Raw genomic sequence first — 20288 nt, 5'->3', positions numbered from 1 at the left:
AATGGCTGGTTCGTACTGTCAGGACCATTAAGGTAAGTACTCACCGAGGCCGAGATGCTGAGGGCGGCTCACCTTTGCGACCCTGTGCAGACCGCTCCCTGGAGTTAGAACAGAGGAGGGACGGCACAAGGAGGCACCGGTGCCGGGAACTGGTAGGCAGACTTGGTGCAGCTGACGAAAACAGGGCAGGTGCAGAGGACTGGAGACAGTCGTTGATCAGGCAGGAACAGGCAAGTAAGTCCAGAAGGGACCAACAGGAAACAAGGCAAATCCGGGTCACCGGCCGTGGGTCAGGAGTTGGAGAGATCAGAGGAAGTCCGTGAGAGCAAGCCAAGGTCAAGGGGCAGGAGACAACAGCAAATCCGATAAGCAGGCAGGGGTCAAGTGTAGGAGACGGCAGAGAATAGTCAAGGTCCAATCCGGGTCAAACAGGTCAGGGTATTCAGGTTTCAAGGTTCTCTCACAGGGTAAAGCTGACAACGAACCAGCAATTAGCAAGGAGGAAGGGGCTGGCTTAAATAGGTCGCTCAGGCCACTGATTGGTCCAAAGTAACATAGGTTCAGCACCAGGCTCCAACGGACAGCAAGCAAAGTAACACTAGAGCAGTGGCTCAGAGGCAAAGAGCTGGACTTGTAATGGATAGGTCCTAGGTTCAAATCCACCCAGAGCCAACTGGGGAATGTGACCGTAAAGGGCAGTGCCCTGACAAGAGTAAGTACTACTACGAGCTTGGCGGCCATACTTCTGGGGTCTATATGCATTTTCTTGTAGCCGCCCAGCTCTGGAGGTGTTGCTCACACGGCGCCCAAGGGGGGGCTGTACAGCGTCTCCCGGCCGCTCAGTGGCCTGCGCGGTGCGCCCCAAGAAGGGCGCTTAGAACGGCTATGCTCCAGCAGCATTTCTTCATGAAACTGGGGCCTCTAGCGTCCCGCTCGGCGGCCATTTTTTTGTAGCCCATGCAAGTATTACAGCACTGGCGGCCATGCTTTTGGGGCCTCAGTATGCTTGACCTCTAACGCCTGATCGGCGGCCATCTTATAAATCAGCAGCCAAACAGACACACACTGCTGACTAGCAAAGCTGATAAGGATGGCAGCCTTGTAGATAACAGCCATTCAGCAGACTGACAGTTATATTCAGCGGACAAGAAGCAGCTCAGCTAGACAGCACTGCACTGCTGGTTCCAGGGTGGTGAGTCCTCTGGGGGGGTACCCCCTCATCTCTGCTACAGTTATGAGGGTGGGTTGTCCACCTTGCTTGGAATGCCTGTGTCAAGCGTGTGGGCAGCATGGCGTCAAAAACGGAAGTTTTTTTTCCCTGAAACACCTGAGCTGGCAATTGATGCCCCTGCACCCAATGTATCGGTGGACGATATGTCGGCAATCCTAGATGCCTTCATTGCCAAGATGGAATCCGCGCATGGAAGAACGGGGGCTAGAAAGCGCCCCCTCCCCCTGCCATCTTCTGGGGACAACTTGGATACGGAGCCAGGTCTAGCTACCACTCAGGACCCTAACTCTGAGGTATCTGACGGTGCAGACCTAGAGCGGCCAGACGGTGAGGATGACTCTGGACCCAGGTCAGCTCGTGTGAAGGCTCTGGTGAGTGACCTTATCACGCAGTGCGAAATACCCTAAAAATAGAGGGGTCTGTAGAAGCAACAGAAGCACCGGTCCCCTTTGGGTTCCGTAAAGGCTACCCGCACTGCTAAGGTGTTCCCTTGTGTGTCTTATTTAGACAAACTTTTATACAAGGAATGGGACAGACCACAAAAAAACTTTTTTGTACCTAAAAACCAAGCGCTACGTTACCCACTGGAGGAGAGTTTCTTAAAGAAATGGACCTCGTCCCCCATAGTGGACCCTCCTGTGTCCAGACTAAACAAGCTTACCACCCTTCCGGTGGAGGGGGCTCCTGCCTTCAAGGACCTGGCGGACAAGAAGGCAGAATCGATATCCCATAACCTATACACTGTAGTAGGTTCAGCGGTACGCCCAACCATAGTTGGGGCGCTGGTGTCCCAGACACTCACGGAGTGGGTAAAGTTACTGCTCAATGGGTTACAAACACATCACGCTTCCACCCACGAGGTAGCCCTAGCGGAAAAACTGGTACAGGGCCTAAAATTCATGTGTGAATCAGCCTTGGACACTATTCCTCTGCTGGACAGAGCCTCTGCTCAGGCTGTGTTGTTACGCCGTCTACTTTGGTTGAAGAATTGGTCGGCGGACCAAGCTTCCAAGAAGGCCCTAATGGACCTGCCCTTTAAAGGCGACAGACTCTTTGGAGCTTGCCTGGATGACATTATTAAGGATGCCACAGGAGGTAAGAGCACCTTGCTCCCTCAGACCTATAAGGGGAAGGAGCCACGTTGGTGACAGGGGCCCTTCTTTACCACACCTAAGCGTTTTTTTCGCCCGCCCATCGCTGCGGGAAGAAAACCACAGGCCAATAAAGAGCCTGCTCAGGGACAGAGACGTCCCTGGTTTCGCAAACCCAACAAACCCGTTACAAGAACGTCCGCATGAAGGTGCGCCCCCACCCATCCCTCGGGTGGGAGGACGTCTTCGCGAATTTGTGACCCGGTGGACAACTCGGGTCCCCGACCGGTGGGTTCGTGAGGTAGTCTCATCAGGGTACAAGATAGAGCTCCTCTCTTGCCCACCAAACAGATTTTTTCCCTCCAACCTCCAGCTACTACCGGCTCGTCGGACCTGCTGAAATGCGGGGTGCTTATCCCTGTCCTAGTACAGGATCGGTTTTAGGGGTTTTACTCCAATCTGTTCACTGTACCAAAGAAGGAGGGCGTTCTTCCTATCCTGGACCTCAGGGCCCTCAATTGCTTTGTGAAGGTACAAGGGTTCCGGATGGCATCAATCCGCTCTGTCGTTACTACCCTCCAGCCGGGGGACTTTCTGGCATCCTTGGACATCAGGGATGCCTATCTACATGTCCCCATATGCACAAAGCATCAAACTTCTGCGCTTTGCGGTCGGGGAAGACCACTATTAATTTGTGGTTCTCCCCTTTGGCCTGGCATCGGCACCAAGGGTGTTCACCAAGGTGATTGCCCCAATTCTCGCCCTACTAAGACAACGTGGCATCGCTGTAGTGGGCTACTTGGACGACCTGCTTCTGAGGGCCGCTTCAGCCTCAGAATTAGATGTGAGCGTGTCTAGAACATCACACCCTCAGACACTTGGGTGGCTACTGAACATTCAAAAGTCAGTAATGGTAACGACTCAATGCCTAGTATATCTGGGATTGATTCTAGACTCCTCAGAGGCAAAGGTTTGCTTTCCTGTGGAAAAGTTGCAGACCCTTTGTCACTCCGCTTTGCATGTGAGTCCTGGGCCTCATGGTGGCCTCCTTCGGGGTGGTACCATAGGCGCAATCTCACACGCGAGTGCTACAGAAGGAAAATTCTGTCCAGATGGGACAAGTGCCCATCATCCCTGGATTATCTGATCTGGGTGAGCCAGGTCTCCCTGGTGTGGTGGGTGACCTCACCGGCACTTCTGTCCGGGAAGTCGTTCCTTCCTTATCACTGGAAAGTCATCACGACGGACGCCAGCCTTACCGGTGGGGGAGTCTGGTGGGTTCAGTGGACCCAGGGTCGCTGGTCTCCAGATGATTCCCATTTGCCGAACATGGTCCTGGAACTTCGGGCGATCAGGCTGTGCCTCTCCACATGGTCTCAGAGGCTACGAGGGCATTCAGTCAGGATCCAGTCGGACAACGCCACGGCGGTGGCATATGTCAACCATCAAGGAGGAACAAGTAGCTCGGCTGCAGCGTCAGAAGTCGCTCATATCCTAAGGTGGGCAGAAAGGAGCATACCGGCACTGTCGGCCATATACATTCTGGCTGTAGAAAACTGGCAGGCGGACTACCTGTGTTGCCAGATGCTGGACCAAGGAGATTGATCTCTGCACCCGGGGGTGTTTCAGCTCCTTTGCCCAAGATGGGGCACGCCAGACGTAGATCTCCTGGCATCTCGACTCAATCGAAAGGTATTGAGGTTTGTGGCCAGGTCAGGAGACCCATGGCCGGACACGACAGATGCGTTAGTGGCGCCGTGGAGTCAGTACCGGCTAATCTATGCCTTCCCTCCTCTAAAGCAGAGTGGAGGCAGATGGGATTCCTATGATCCTAATTGCTCCGGATTGGCCTCGGTGTCCTTGGTACGCCGATCTAGTGCGGCTAGTAGCAGATGTCCCTTGGCGTCTACCACTGAGAGAGGACATGCTGTCACAAGGTCCCATACTGCATTCTGCTTTACAGTCGCTGGCTAACAGCATGGCTATTGAAAGCCAGGTACTAAGAGACCAGGACCTGTCGGCTTCTGTGATTCCTACCATAAGGAAGGCTAGGAAGTTATCCTCTAGGAGGATTTATTATCGCACTTGGAGAGCTTACTAAGCCCTTTGTGAGGAAATGAAGTGGAATCCACTTATTTGGTTAAGGGACAGATATCTGCCCTGGCTGTTTTTTCTTTCAGCAACCCCTGGCGACTCACTCTCTAGTGAGAACATTTCTACAGGGGGTTTGGCAGGTGGCCCCTTTGGTCCGTCCTCCACTAGCTCCATGGGGATTTGAATAGCAGACGCACCTTGACGTCTACCGCTACGAGAGGTCGCAAGGTCCCATAGGTCATCCTGCTTTACAGTCAATGGCTTAACGCCATGACCTCTAGGTGCCTCAGAACCACTGTTGAGAACATTAGAGAAGTTCCCTTGTTGACACTTCTCAGAAAGTGGTCCTTTTAGTGGCTGTAATGTCAGCTAAGACGGGTTCTGAGCTGGCAGCCTTGTCATGAAAGGCTCCCTATCTGATCGTCCACAAGGATAAGATGGTGCTGCGTTCGCAGCCTTAGATTCTTCCTAAGGTCATTTCGACTTTCCATCTCAAGGAAGACATTTCGGTGGCTGGTCCCAAGAAGGGCCCAGCGGTCTCATCCGCCACCATTTCGAGGTGGACCCGACAGATCCTGATCAGGCTTACGCCATAAAGGGTCGGGCGCCTCCCTATCACGATGCATTTGACCAGGGCAATGGTGCCTCTTGGGGTTTCTGACATCAGGTGTCTGTTTCCCAGCTGTGTAAGGCGGCGACCTGGTCGCCCTGTCACACTTTCACTAAACTTTACAAGTTGATGTGAGTGCATCTTCGGATGCTTCTTCGGCCGCAAAGTTTTGCAGGCGGCTGTTTAGAGTTACAACTCCTCAATTGAGGAGCTCTGTTTTGGGGTGAAGTTTCGTTTTTTTGCTGTTCCCACCCCTTATTTTGACACTGCTTTGGGACGTCCCACTAAGTCAAGATTAAGGCTGTGTCCGTCCATGAACAAAAGAAAAAATAGGATTTTATGCTCACTGTAAAATCTCTTTCTCTGAGTTCATGGACGGACACGGCACCCTCCCCTCCTTTTTATGTTTGTACTACTTTTTGATGAACTGATCTGCAAGATGCAGAGAGGGGTTATACCCAGAGGGCCTGCCCCCTGGGCGGGGCTATAGGGTGTGTATGATAAGTTAACCTTTTATGTAAGTTTCTGCCTAGTCAACTCCTAAAGGAAGGCTAATACCCACTAAGTCAAGATTAAGGCTGTGTCCGTCCATGAACTCAGAGAAAGAGATTTTACGGTGAGCATAAATTCCTATTTTTTTTTTTTCACAATCGTGTGTAGGCAAGGCAGGCTTGACAAGAATCGGGTTGAAAAAAACTTTGTTTTTATTCTAGCCCATTTAAAAATGGTCGTGTGTACGTGGCATTACATCTACTGAAAGTCTAGATTACTCTGAATGTATCTCAGAACAGTATAGCAATCTTCACAATCTACGAATTGCTGTATGTTTCCTCACTGCTTACATGGTTTATCAGATTTTATTATGTAGCAGTATAAGTCATCAGCTACAAAATACTGCAGTTGCTGACTTTTAAAATATGGACACTAACCTGTCCAGGGCACCCACAATGTCGGCACCCAAAGCCGATCTGTCCCTAGGTTCTCGGGTGCTGCCACCGCCATCTTCTGTAAGGGAATCAGGAAGTGAAGCCTGATTGCATTCATGAATAAAGTATCTATCAACTATCAAGTGCTGCTGATTGATGCAGAACGATCAACAATTTTCTGCCTTGGCTGATTTACTCAGTTTGATCGAATCCAAACTAAATCGATCAGAAGGGAACTATGCCTGTGTTTTTTTTTTTTATAAATCTCTTATGCCTGTTTAGTTGCTTGCAAATGTGAACTTTTTGGTTAAATCTCGCATTAATTGGATAATAAAACTAAAACACAAGCAGCCACCATTAGATGGTTGTCACTGGAACGGTATCCTAGTGAGAGATTTTTCACATTAAGTTTATAACTGTAACTCTCAGCAAATAGAGGAAGTAAATCTCCTCGTAGGGAGACAGCTACAGATACAGTGCTCATAAGTTTACATACCCTGGCAGAATTTATGATTTCTTGGCCATTTTTCAGAGAATATGAATGATAACACAAAAACATTTTTCACTCATGGTTGGTGTTTAACTGAAGCCATTTATTATAAATCAACTGTGTTTACTCTTTTTAAATCATAATGGCAACAGTAATTACCCAAATGACCCTGATCAAAAGTTTACATACCCTGGTGATTTTGACCTGATAACACAAGTTGACACAAAAGGGGTTTGAGTGGCTAAAGATAACCATCCTCACCTGTGATTTGTTTGCTTGTAATTAGTATGTGTGTGTGCATAAAAGGTCAATGAGTTTCTAGACTCCTGACAGAACCTTGCATCTTTCATCCAGTGCTGCACTGATGTTTCTGGATTCTGAGTCATGGAGAAAGCAAAAGAATTGTTAAAGGATCTGCGGGAAAAGGTAGTTGAACTGTTTTAAACAGGAAAGGGATATAAAAAGATATCCAAGGAATTGAGAATGCCAGTTAGCAGTGTTCAAACTCTAATCAAGTAGTGGAAAATGAAGGGTTCTGTTGAAACCAAACCACGGTCAAGTAGACCAATTAAAATTTCAGCCAGAATAATTGTTAAGGATGCAAAGAAAGACCCACAAATAACTTCAGGTGAAATGCAGGACTTTCTGAAAACGTGGTGTGGTTGTTTCAAGAAGCACAATAGGGAGGCACTTGAAGAAATATGGGCTGCATGGTCGAGTCGCCAGAAGAAAGCCACTACTATGCAAATTCCACAAAGTATCCCGCTTACAATACGCCAAACAGCACAGAGACAACCCTTAAACCTTCTGGCACAAAGTAATTTGGAGTGATGAGATCAAAATTTAGCTTTTTGGCCAAAACCATAAACACTACATTTGCAGAGGAGTCAAAAAGGCCTATGATGAAAGGTACACCATTCCTACTGTGAAACACGGAGGTGGATCGCTGATGTTTTGGGGATGTGTAAGCAACGAAGGCACAGGAAATGTGTTCAAAATTGATGGCAAGATGAATGCAGTATGTTATCAAAAAATACTGGAGGAACATTTGCATTTATCGGCCAGGAAGCTGTGCATTGGACGTATTTGGACATTCCAACATTACAATGATCCAAAACACAAGGCAAAGGGTATCTGTTATTGGCTACAGCAGAATAAAGTGAAGGTTCTGGAGTGGCCATCTCAGTCTCCTGACCTCAATACCATTGAGCCACTCTGGGGAGATCTCAAAAGACTTCAAGCTGTCATTGAAGGGGGCAATACACGATATTAAGAAATGGGGTATGTAAACTTTTGATCAGGGTCATTTGGGTAATTTCTGTTGCCATTATGATTTTTAAAAGAGGAAACACAGTTGATTGATAATAAATGGCTTCAGCCAAACACTAACCATGAGTGAAAGAAATGTTTTTGTGTTATTCATAGTCTCTGAAAAATTACCAAGAAATCAAATGCTGCCAGGGTATCTAACACAACTGTATATACATCTGTCAGGGATTTTAACCTTTTCCACTTTCCACGTCTAAAAAAAAATGTTGGTGTTTGAGCTTTAGTTCCTAAAGAGAGGCTCCAAAAATTGGAGTTCCGGCTTGCACCAGGGTTCCTCAAAGTTCGTTGTAGAAACCCAACTGTTTGACTCCCATGTTAAACGGTAATTTCTCCAGTAACTTTGGGGACACGGTACCGGCCGGCCGTAGGTCCCCTGGACCCGAAACTTGGCACACATGTATACACCCAACTGTTTAAAACTCTAACCCTTACCGTATATACCCGAGTATTAGCCAAGTTTTTCAGCACATTTTTTTGTGCTGAAAATGCCCCCCTCGGCTCATATTTGAGTCATCTTTTAGTGCCTGATCTCTCGGACTTTGGGCACACATATAGCCTGTGACGAGACCCTTTGCTCACCCGGTTCTGCTCTCCCGACACTCCTCTGCTACTAGTGAGTCAGCTTGCAGATTGCAACGTCTGATGGTCCAGTCATCCAAGGCTCCGGGATTCGAACTACAGCTATGTGCCGTTCAGACCCATTAAGAACAAACACCAGGCAGGCTGTATGTAAGTTCAAACAGGACTCTCTTTAATGGCCGCATTCTGCTGGCTATATACAGTTTACAAGCTTATCATCAATCAAAGAACAATGAAATCTCCACCCCCTTTTCACACACTGGGGCTTCCATACAGATTATAGGTAGACACTCTGGTGCCGACCCTGACAAGACACATTTCTTTAGATAATGACATTAGTGAAGTTAATTACTAATTGTAACAGAATACAGAATAACAACGAAGAAATCAGAATAATTAACCTGAGCCAATTATCTAATCATTTAGCCTGACGAGGTGAATAGGCGTCTCGTCTGCAATTCCCCACGATACAATACACATCTCTTAAGGTCTTCTTCACACACACAATAGATCAATTAACCTTTAGAATAGAGAGCTGGCTGGTGGTGGGACATTAGCATTTCAACAGTCTGTTATGCAGAGGAATGAGTCACTCTGGCCCACATGAAATCACCTGTAATATGTCCCATCTCATGTAATACATGAATTATGATTTATTAGCAACCCTCTCCTGTGTAACAGATGTCAAGTAGAAACACTTTAGCATCCCAAGGTCCATGACATAGCCCTACTCTTCCTCTACAAGTGTGCAAAGTTTGCTGTCTGGGGGACCTACGGCCAGGGAGCACCGATTTTTCAAAGCCAGGCACACCTTCTATATACATGTTAAACGTAAGTCTAGTCATGGGCACAGTAAGGCATAGGCACAGTGAGGTATGGACACTCCAGGCTTATCCTCGAGTTAATACATTTTCCCAGTTTTTTTGTGGTAAAATTGGGTGCCTCGGCTTATATTCAAGTCGGCTTATATATTTAAGTATATACGGTACATTTCAGAGACTATAACCACTTGCTAACTTTTAGTTTGAGAGTTAGAGCTGTTCATCTTGGATTTAAGAAAATGGAACTTATGCAGTAATATAAAATAATTTTATTCCATATTTTGCTTACATGCAGATCCCCAGCTACCATTTTCTATGCCTATCCAATGCACAGATGAAGACTGCCAGGAAGTCCAGATACCACAGAAGCCAATTATAGGAATGGGCCCATCACACTTTACACCCATCACACCACGAGGGTTGTCTTCAGATGAAGACCTGACCGTTTCTGTAGAGTCACTCTCAAACTTGAGTGTTAAGTTCCCACCAAGCACTGACAATTCAGAATTTTTACAGAGTTCTGTGGAAAAGCTGCAAGTTCTTCCTCTTGTACTGGAACAAAATACAAATTCTGGCAAAGCCCAGGTGGAAACGCCCCTCAAGCTTAGGAAGTTCAGCACAACAGTGAGCAGCCCACCATATTCACCTCGTTCACCGAGAACTGTGTGCCACATGGACAATGTCAAGGTTGATGAACTAGGACCTAACTACAAGGACACCTTTGCCGCGGGAGCTCACGATAGCAGTCTATTCCTTGCAGCCCACAGTCCATCTGGGAAATGTACGAATACCTTCCGTATGCCAGATATTGCAAATATGGATGAATCCATAGATGTCGCAGAGAGGAGAATCCGTGGACCTCAACAGGTAATCAGTCATTTGTAACCCAAGGTCAATGTATCCTGTTTTGGGTTAACACGTATGGTTTGGAGTAATTTTATTTTATCTATTGCTATTCATTTCAAAATCTTTGGTTTTCAAATAAGTGTCTCTTAGTGGGCACTTTGATTTCTTCACCAACCTTACTGGGTGGTACTGGGAGGTGGGTAATGGGTGGAACCAAGGAACAGTGCTCGGGGACGACTCGAAAAGGAACAGTTCCTGCACTTACTCTCTGAGAAAAAAAGCCCTGTATGTATTATATATACATACTGTATATACACACACACGCCCCATATAGTAAAAATTACACACCATCAGTCAGGGGTTGGTATCAAATACTTTTCTATTTTCAAGCAGCCTGTAAAAGAGGAGACTGCATACTTTAATCTCCTGGAAATATAGAGTCAAACCTTCATTTTCTTTAAGACTCCTTTAACACTGGGGTGGTTTTCAGGTGCTTTAGCGCTAGAAATAGCCTCTGCTAAGTGCCTGAAAACCGCTTCTCATTCATTCCAGTGTGCCTATTCACACTGGGGGGGGGGTTCGCTTGCGGGACGGGAAAAAAAGTCCTGCAAGCAGCTTCTTTGGGGTGGGTTGGGGGGGGGTTGTATACAGCGCTCAAGAAACGTCCCTGTCCATTGGAATGAATGTGCAGCGTTTTCAAAGCGCCTTAAAAGTGCTTTGAAGGCGCCGCAAAACGTGAGTTTTTAACCCCTTTGTTGGGGTTAACAGTGCCCCGATAGCGGCTGAAAAGCAAAGTTTAAACAGCGGTAAAGTGCTGCTTTTTTCTTTATTTATATATTTTTCCACAAAGATATTCAAAAATACAACTTTTCAGGTGCAATATCTTATTTAACAAATCTACGTAATTAACTCTTAAACATTTTTATTTTACCTTTACCTTAAGAGCCGGTTCACACAGGGGCGACCTGGGATCCGACTTGAAGTTGCCCCAAGTCGTCCCAAGTCTTGTGGTTGAGAAAATCGATGGAAGTGAATGGAGCCGTCTTAATACACACTACTGAAGTCGCTCCGACTTCAGAAAAGGTTCCTGTACTACTTCAATCCGACTTGTAGGCAACTTGTACCCATTGATTTGAATAGAAGTTGCCTCAGAAGTCTGATCGCTGTCTTAACTGAAGCAACAATACAGGAAGATAACATACATTTCTCAGGCAAAGAACTTCCTCCCCCTCCCTCCCACAGAGCTGATTGTTGTTTGATTGGACATTGGAAAGCCTCCTGTCCTGGAGGCGACTTGAAGTTGCCTTGTACTGTCCTGGAGGCAACTTGAAGTTGCCTGATGATTCATACTCAAGTCGTGTCCAAGTTGCCTCCCAAAGTCATGCTGGAAGTCGTGTTGCCCCAGTGTGAACCGGCTCTTATTGCGTTTTACCAAAACAAAACCAGATTCTCCTAACCCATATTGCTCCTTTATCACATTTAAGCTGTATCCTGTTTTGGACTATTCTTATCCTTGTCGCATTACTATCCTACAGCCCACCCTGGTTACCCCTATCCCCAAGATATAAAACAAAACCTGGCTATACCAGTTTAATCTTAGAACAGTAGAAAAATAGGAAAAGCAAGAGAGAAAAAAAAAAAATATATATATATATATATATATATATATATATATATATATATATATATATATATATATATATATATATATATATATATATATATATATAATAGTATTCATTTCCCCTACCCCCCTCGCTCCCTAAACGCAACAAAGGGAGCCCAGATCTGACGGTATTTGTCCTCCTGCTCCTTCATACTCATAGTGAGATTTTCCATTTGTTGGACTTCTGTTAATCTCGTCATCCACTGCGCTCTAGTTGGAGAAATATTGGATTTCCATAAAGCTGGAATGCATAATTTTGCTGTTGAAAGCAAATGTCTCAATAGTGAATCTTTGTACTTTTCTATCGAAATGGGGATATCCAGCAACAGAAAGGCCGCAGGATTATCTCCAAGGGACACATTTATTACTTCTTCCACTGTTTCTGAGACCATTTTCCAGAAATACTTTATTCCCGGGCAATCCCAGAAAATGTGTGTCATAGTACCAACAGTGCCTTGACCTCTCCAACAAAGATTGGACACCTGTGGGTATATCCAGTGTAATACTTCTGGAGTTCTATACCACCTACTCAATATCTTATAGCTACCTTCTTGATATCTGGTTGCTATTGATGCCTTATGGGTAAACCTGAATATCTTATTTTTTTGTACTTCGGAGAGAGTGATCCCCCAACTCCCTCTCCCATGCTTGTATAAAGCCCAAGTTCTGCAGAGCTTTCAATTCTGTCACCATGGTGTATAGCATTGATATTGCATGTCTCTCTGGCTCTCCCTTTAGACATAGCTCTTCAAATTTAACCACTTGCTTACTGGGCACATATACCCCCCTCCTGCCCAGGTGAAATTTCAGCTTTCGGCACTGCGTCGCTTTAACTAACAATTGCGCGGTTGTGCGACGTGGCTCCCAAACAAAATTGACGTCCTTTTTTCCCCCACAAGTAGAGCTTTCTTTTGGTGGGATTTGATCGCCTGTGCGGTTTTTATTTTTTGCGCTATAAACAAAAAAGTGCGACAATTTGGAAAAAAATACAATATTTTTTACTTCTTGCTATAATAAATATCCCAATTAAATAAAAAAAAAATCATTTTTTTCTCAGTTTAGGCCGATACGTATTCTTCTACATATTTTTGGTAAAAAAAAAAAAAAAATCGCAATAAGCGACTGGTTTGCGCAAAAGTTATAGCGCTTACAAAATAGGGGACAGAATTATTATTTATTTTTTTTACTATAAATGGCGGCGATCTGCAATTTTTATTGGGACTGCGACGTTATGGTGGACACATCGGACACATTTTTGGCGCCATTCACATTTATACTGCGATCAGTGCTATAAATATGCACTAATTACAGTATAAATGTGACTGGCATTGAAGGGGTGAGGAAGGGGTTAAATATGTTTCCTATAAAGTGTTCTAACTGTAGGTGGAAGGGGGGTGACTGGGGGGGTGACCGATCTGTGTCTCTATGTACAAGAGACACAGATCGGTCTCCTCTCCAGAGACAGCACCGCTGTCTCTGTGTGAGCCGGCAATGACAGATGATCTCATATGTTTACATATGAGATCATCTCTCATTGGCCGCACAGATCGCATCGCAAACGGCCACTCTGATTGGCCGTTCGCGGCGATCTGTAATTGGCTGTGTCCAAGGGACACGGCCAACACAGATTTTCCCCGCTGCGCGCGCGGGGACCGCCCAAAGGGGCGGACGTCAATTGACGTCCTGTTGGCTTTTGGGATCCACGCTGTAGCCGTCAATTGACGGCAGGCGGATCCCAAGTGGTTAAAGGGTATAGCAACTTCTCTCGTTTGCTTAGAGAGTGATCTAAGAAATGCCTTTAGCTGCCTTCTCCTAAATGGGTCCAGAATTTCACAAAACTCACGACCAATCTCCTCACCAGACATTACCTGATTGTCTACTGTAAAATGTATGGGTCTACTTTTACCCTGTTGTTTTAAATTACTAAAACTTCTGTCTTTTAAACCGGGTTAAAACATTGGGTTACGGGGCGTGGTCTAGCCGTGATCAGGAATGGCTGCTTAACTGGAAAGCTCCCGCTGCTGCAGGCTGCAATTCTCGGCTAACGGAATCGGTAAGGGGTCCCACCGACTGGAATACGACTAATCTGATACCCGTTGTCACGGTGATCATCCCCATACTGTTTTCCATTCTACCCGAAGAATTTTCACCAATTTACGATCTTTTGGAAATTCCTGTCAGATCTTATGATGGCCGAATTCCCGGGAGGCCAGTCAGATACATTGGCCACTTCTCAAGGGAACTTTGACACAAACCCCCTTACCGACAACCGGAATCCCCACCTCGCTACGGACGCTCGACAGAGCCCTAGCCTAAATGATCTACACTCCGTGGCAGCTGATATTAAAGAGACGCTATCAGCTGCCATTGCGGATCTGAAATTGGACATACGCGCAGTTTCAGCGCGCGTCAGTGATGTGGAAAAAACTACTGCGCAACAGACAGCAGCTCTGCGCCATATTAACCACAAAACCAACGTACACATTATGCTTCTGAGAGACTTATACCGCCAAACAGAAGACCTCGAGAACAGAAGCAGGAGACATAATTTGAGGGTACGGGGACTGCCCGAGTCGATTGATTTTGATCGACTCTCCCCCGCAATTTTAACAATTTTTAACGATTTGCTGGGTCGCCCACCCTTAACCAACATTAAAATGGAACGCCTGCACAGGGCCCTGCGACCCAAGGGCAGACCCTCTGATCCTCCTAGAGATGTCATATGCCATATAGATGACTTCTTACTGAAAGAGGATATCCTGAGGCAGGCAAGACTGCGCTCTTCTCTGAAATTTGAGGGCTCTACATTATCTATATTTCAAGATCTGTCGAAAATCACGCTCCAAAATAGACGTGATCTGAAACCTTTATTGGATGCACTGAGAAATAAAAGCATCATCTACAAATGGAAGTTTCCATTTGGCCTGCAAGCGACCAATCAGGGTCATACTGCCCTGCTGAGGGTACCCGAAGATCTACATGCCTTTTGCAAATCCATGAACATTCCATATATGGAACTACCAAATTGGTATGCAGACTTTCGTTTTAAAGACAACTCCAGAGACTGCAGGAAGGATGACACTGTCGCTATGGAAACGGCCCCTTACAGAGCCAGGAGACGACGATCCCAATCACCTAGTCACCTAGATTCTCCAGGCATTCCAGATCCTGATCTTCAATCAACAAACGTGCCACATTCCAGGAAACCCAGAAGGGATAAATGAGTGTATTCTGTTATTTACACTTTTTTCCAAAATTGTCTAAAACACATATATTTTATTGATGTTTATTGATGTTTATTGATGTTTCTTCTATCTTACTCCTGATATATATAACCCTTGTGGTTTGACCTGAAACTATTTGTTTTGGTGATTTCAAGACACATACGAAATTGCTACCCTTCATGCTGCAACTTTTGTGGCATTCAATGTATTTTTTTTTTTTCTTTTTCTTTGGATTTATTTATGAAGGGTGGAGACAATGTTTCTTTCTACTATTATCAACACTATCATTTAACTATGCATTGATACTACTGTTTTCAGGTCTACCCACACGGGCAAGGGATCTGCAATTGTCTCTTTCTTACATTTTGTTACTGCAGTTCTCTTCCTATGATAATATTACTGATGGTTGTGACCTGTACCTAAGACCCGGACAGCGCTCCTGACACACTGACATGCTGTCCGGATGCTGAGCAGTTTTACTACTTTCAATTGTTTATATCTTATATATTTGGAATGTTATCAGATTCCGGTCTCTCATTACCCTTTATAATGGGAATTCCGTTAGCCTCATCATTTCTACTATAGCATATTGCTTTCTATCTTTAATAGTCTGTAGGCGGCGGGCAACCAGTCGTTCCGATTTATTGTTCTCTGACTCGGTTCACTCCAACCCCCACGGAGTAGCTCTTGTTAGATCTCTTTATTTTTTCTAATAAGATACTACTTCACCTTGTACCGCATATTTTTCCCTGCGGGGAAATTTTACTCCTGTTAAATTTTATTTTTATTTTTGTGATAGTCACCGGTACTATCTGTTTTGAGTATTTAATACTCAACACCTAAACCTTCCCTTAAACCCCTTCACCCTCGTTTTTCCTATTTTCTCAACTTGAGGATCCCCTCCTACTTTTGACTAATATGACTACCCCCAATAATCCTACAACAGACCCTCAAAAGACAATCAAACTTTACTCTCTTAATGTAAAGGGCCTCAATATCCCAGAGAAACGGTCAAAGCTTTTACTATTGTTGAAGAAATCAAAAGCAGACATAATATTCCTACAGGAGACCCACTTTAAGTCCAACAATTGCCCAACCTTTACGGATAAGAGATTTCCTCTGATACTCCACACTACAAATCCGAACTCCAAATCGAAGGGAGTTTCAATACTAATTTCTAAGTATTGCCCCTTTCAAATTTTGGACACTGAAACTGATAATGAAGGCAGGTACCTGTTTGTTAAAGGGTCCTTGTATAATAAACCTGTGACTTTGGCCAACATATATGCCCCTAACAGGCTCCACGTTCAATTCTTTAAAGACACTATTGTAGTCCTTAAGTCATTCTCCGTCGGCTCATTGATACTCGGTGGAGACTTCAACATAGCCCTGAATCCCCTTCTAGACACCTCCACTGGCTCCTCTACAATATCATATAAAACACTGAGTAGTATTAAATCTTTGCTAAAAGACCTTTCCATTCACGACACCTGGCGAATACTAAATCCCTCTTCAAAAGACTTTACTTTTTACTCTCTCCCACATGACTCCTATTCTAGAATAGACTATTTTTTCGTGTCCCACCACGATCTAAACACTATTGAAAGCGCTACAGTAGAACCCATGCTCATATCGGACCACAACCCAATCACTCTGCATTTGACCTTCAAAAATAAACCAATCCTTCCTAGATATTGGAGACTAGATGATTCTCTCCTCACATATGCTGACAACATGCAAAAATTGGACGTTCAGATCTCCGAATTTTTCATACATAACAACACTGGCGATGTACATCCTATAAATGTTTGGCTCGCGCACAAGTGTGTCATTAGAGGCAGTTTGATCTCGCTCGGTGCGAGAAGGAAGAAACTACATCAGGCTCATATAAACGATTTAACTAATAAAATCAATAGCCTGGAACTTATACATAAACATTCTTTGGCACTACAAACGCTTGAGGAGCTTTCGAGACTCAGGCTAGAACTGTCTGAAGTCCTAGACAAAAGGGTCAAACGCAGTTTTGATATGTCTCGAAAAATTTTCTATGAGCATGGAAATAAGACGGGGAAATTACTAGCTAACACCTTGCACTCCAAATCTAAAAAATTTGAGAACATATTTGCCATTACTGACCCTAAAGGTAAAACATATTCCTCTTCTGAAGATATCGCTGACCAATTCCGAATCTTCTACTCCAAACTCTATAACTTGACTCCTGAATTTGGCCCTAAAAATACGCCTTCAAGAAAAGATCTAATTTCTGAGTTCTTGAAAAATTACTGCCCTAATACCTTATCCTCGGACACAGCGAAAAGTATAGATAAGCCTCTGGAAGCAGGTGAAGCTTTAACTGCACTCGGTCAATTAAAGACTGGAAAAAGTCCTGGCCCAGACGGTTTTTCGGTTAATTACTACAGATCTTTCAAAGATGTCTTGATCCCACAATTTCTTAACGCGTTTAATTCTAGCCCTTTCCCGTCCCCACTTCCTAATGATCTCTTAGAAGCCCACATTGTCATGATTCCTAAACCTAACAAGGATAAAACCCTTGTTTCCAATTACAGACCCATTTCCCTCTTAAATAACGACATCAAATTATATGCTAAAATCATAGCTAATCGCTTACTTCCCTTATTACCTCGAATAATATCCCTCGACCAAACGGGCTTTACGCCGGGAAGAGAGGCTAAGGACAACACCATAAAGGCTATACATGTTCAACACTGGCTCATCAAATCAAAAGCTCTGGGTTTTTTCTTATCCCTCGATGCGGAGAAGGCCTTCGACAGGATAGCCTGGGACTATATGTTAGATGCCCTTAAATCCCTGGGCATACAAGATCGAATGTTGGGATTCATTAACCTCTTATATTCATACCCTACGGCTAGAATCAAGGTTAATGGTGTCCTGTCGGAGGCCTTCTCCCTGTCGAATGGCACTCGTCAGGGTTGCCCTCTATCACCCATAATTTTTATACTTATCCTGGAGCCTTTCTTATGTAGACTACGAGAGAATGTGGATATTAGTGGAGTTAAGATTAATAACACAACTTATAAATTAGCGGCTTTCGCAGACGACATTCTACTATTTCTTACCAACCCAATAATTACAATTCCGAACCTACTTAAAGATTTCTCCATGTTTAGAACCATCTCAAATTTCAAAATAAACTTCTCCAAATCTAAGGCCTTGAATATTTCCCTTTCCACTGACACGGTAAACCAATGCAAACTTAATTTTCCATTTACCTGGGAGAATGAATCTATACCTTATTTGGGAATCCACTTACCGTCCAACATGGATAATCTGTACACTATCAACTTTGTTCCCCTGCTGAATACCATAAAAAAAGATTTGCTTGAATGGAACAAAGGCATTTTCTCGTGGTTTGGGAGGGCTAACGTCATAAAAATGTGTATCTTGCCCAAAGTCTTGTATCTCTTCCAGACCATTCCTATTACGATCCCTGCCACATTCTTCAAATCTCTAAAACGTGTCTGCTTGAAATTTATCTGGAATGATAGGCAACCCCGTATCAAATGGGACAAGCTTACTATCCCGAAATCTTTGGGTGGAATTGGTCTACCAGATTTTAAAAATTATTATTGGGCCTGTCATATGTCCAGAATTATTAATTGGCACCTACACAGTGGCTCCAAGGACTGGATCCAACTGGAGGAATCTTTAATCTCTCCACCAATCCCTCTGAAAAACCTTCCATGGATTGATCCTAGGAAGGTTCCACACCTTGCAAACACACATCCCATTACGGGAACTTCATTGAAAATTTTCAGATCTCTTTGTAAAAAATTAAAAATCTCTTCAATATATGGACCTATTACCCCAATATCCTTTAACCCTGAAATATCCCGGAAACACCATATCATTACCTCCCCCGACTTGGATTCAGACACGACTTGCAGGGCTGAAGCCTTCTTTGAAAAAGGGAATCTCATTTCTCTGGTTCATTTCTCCGCTAAATTCCCGAATCTTACTGTCTCTCCTCATAACTTTGATCTAATCACTCTTTTTTTGAAAAAATTTGGTTTCACTAACATTTGGCACAGGCCTAAGACAACCTTTGAATCCGTCTGCATAGGAAAGGCTCCCCAAGGCCATTTAATTTCCCTCATGTATTGTGTATTGAACTCAACATCAGACCCACAATCGGACAACACCAACAAGAAATGGGAAAGGGATCTACGTATAACAATCTCTAATGACCAGTGGACTTCGGTCTTCCATCGCCTACACAAGGGTTCACTAAACGTCCTGATACAGGAAAACAGTTACAAAATATACTCAAGGTGGTATAAAACCCCTTACATTATTAATAAATTTAGCCCAAACATCTCTCCCTTGTGCTGGCGATGCGGACTAGAGGCTGGCACTCTCCTCCATATATGGTGGGAATGTTCAGCTATCACGACTTTTTGGAAATCAGTCCATGATCTCATTGTGTCCATTACCACCTACACCCCGGACTTTACAGCTGGACAGTACCTATTACACCTCTCCTCTCTACCCAATTCAGTCTACAAGAAATCTATTATTGTGTTTCTTATCAACGCGGCTAAGCTGTGTATTCCGGTTAAATGGTCGCAAGCAACCCCTCCAAAAATTTCAGAGTGGATACGCAAAGTGGATCACATTGCATATATGGAGGAATTGATATCCCATTCTAGAGATTCTTCTAGGAATTTCCGAGATAAATGGGCATGCTGGCACCACTTTGCGGATTCTTCTGAATACCGTACTTTGTTGGAGTCCTGATGAGTCCCGGAATCTGATTAATCTCCTCTGTTGTTCCTATTTTCAATAACTTTGTCAATTTGAATCACACCGCTTATAATAGGATGGTTTCCTCAACCCTCCCTCTACCTTGCCTTCCCCTACCCCTTCCTTTCCCCCCTAAATACTCGAATTTTATCTTGAATGCTTTGTTGTGACTATGATGGATCACTAACTTTAAATATTGATCCTTGTTTTATGTTCTTGAATGTAATGTCACTTATTCGACTTATTGCATACATTGTAACAAGATCGCTTTGTATACTCTTACATGTTTTAAAAACCCAATAAACATATTTGAAAAAAAAAAAAAAACATTGGGTTACCCACAATTGGAGCCATCGGGCTCAGGAGGGTCGACATTTTAACTTTTTTAAATGTCTTTTTAACGGATTTAAATGTCGCACCCACCGTTGGATGTTTCTTCACTGCCTGCGGTATGGCCATGTTAGTTAGCCAGATTAACCCCTCCAAAGGTAACTCTGATATTGCTTGTTCCATGTGTACCCATGGTTTGTCTTTTTGAGATGTACATCAATCCAACACCCTTGTTAAATGTATTGTTTCATAGTAGCCCTCCGGGTCTG

The 20288-nt window shown here is 44.3% G+C and overlaps 1 protein-coding gene across 2 annotated transcripts in view; it reads left to right on the top strand.

Moving 5' to 3' along the window:
• The window catches only part of TANK (TRAF family member associated NFKB activator), a 123833-nt gene that overhangs the window by 90122 nt on the left and 13423 nt on the right, over positions 1-20288 (top strand). For both annotated transcript variants that reach the window (XM_040357874.1, XM_040357875.1), the window contains exon 9: positions 9467-10038. In XM_040357874.1, the coding sequence (XP_040213808.1) occupies positions 9467-10038 (572 nt within the window). The remainder of the gene's footprint in view (positions 1-9466; positions 10039-20288) is intronic.

The sequence above is a fragment of the Rana temporaria genome, chromosome 6, assembly GCF_905171775.1.
Source record: "Rana temporaria chromosome 6, aRanTem1.1, whole genome shotgun sequence".
Classification (NCBI taxonomy): Eukaryota; Metazoa; Chordata; class Amphibia; order Anura; family Ranidae; genus Rana; species Rana temporaria.
This window is presented reverse-complemented; position numbering and strand designations above follow the sequence as displayed.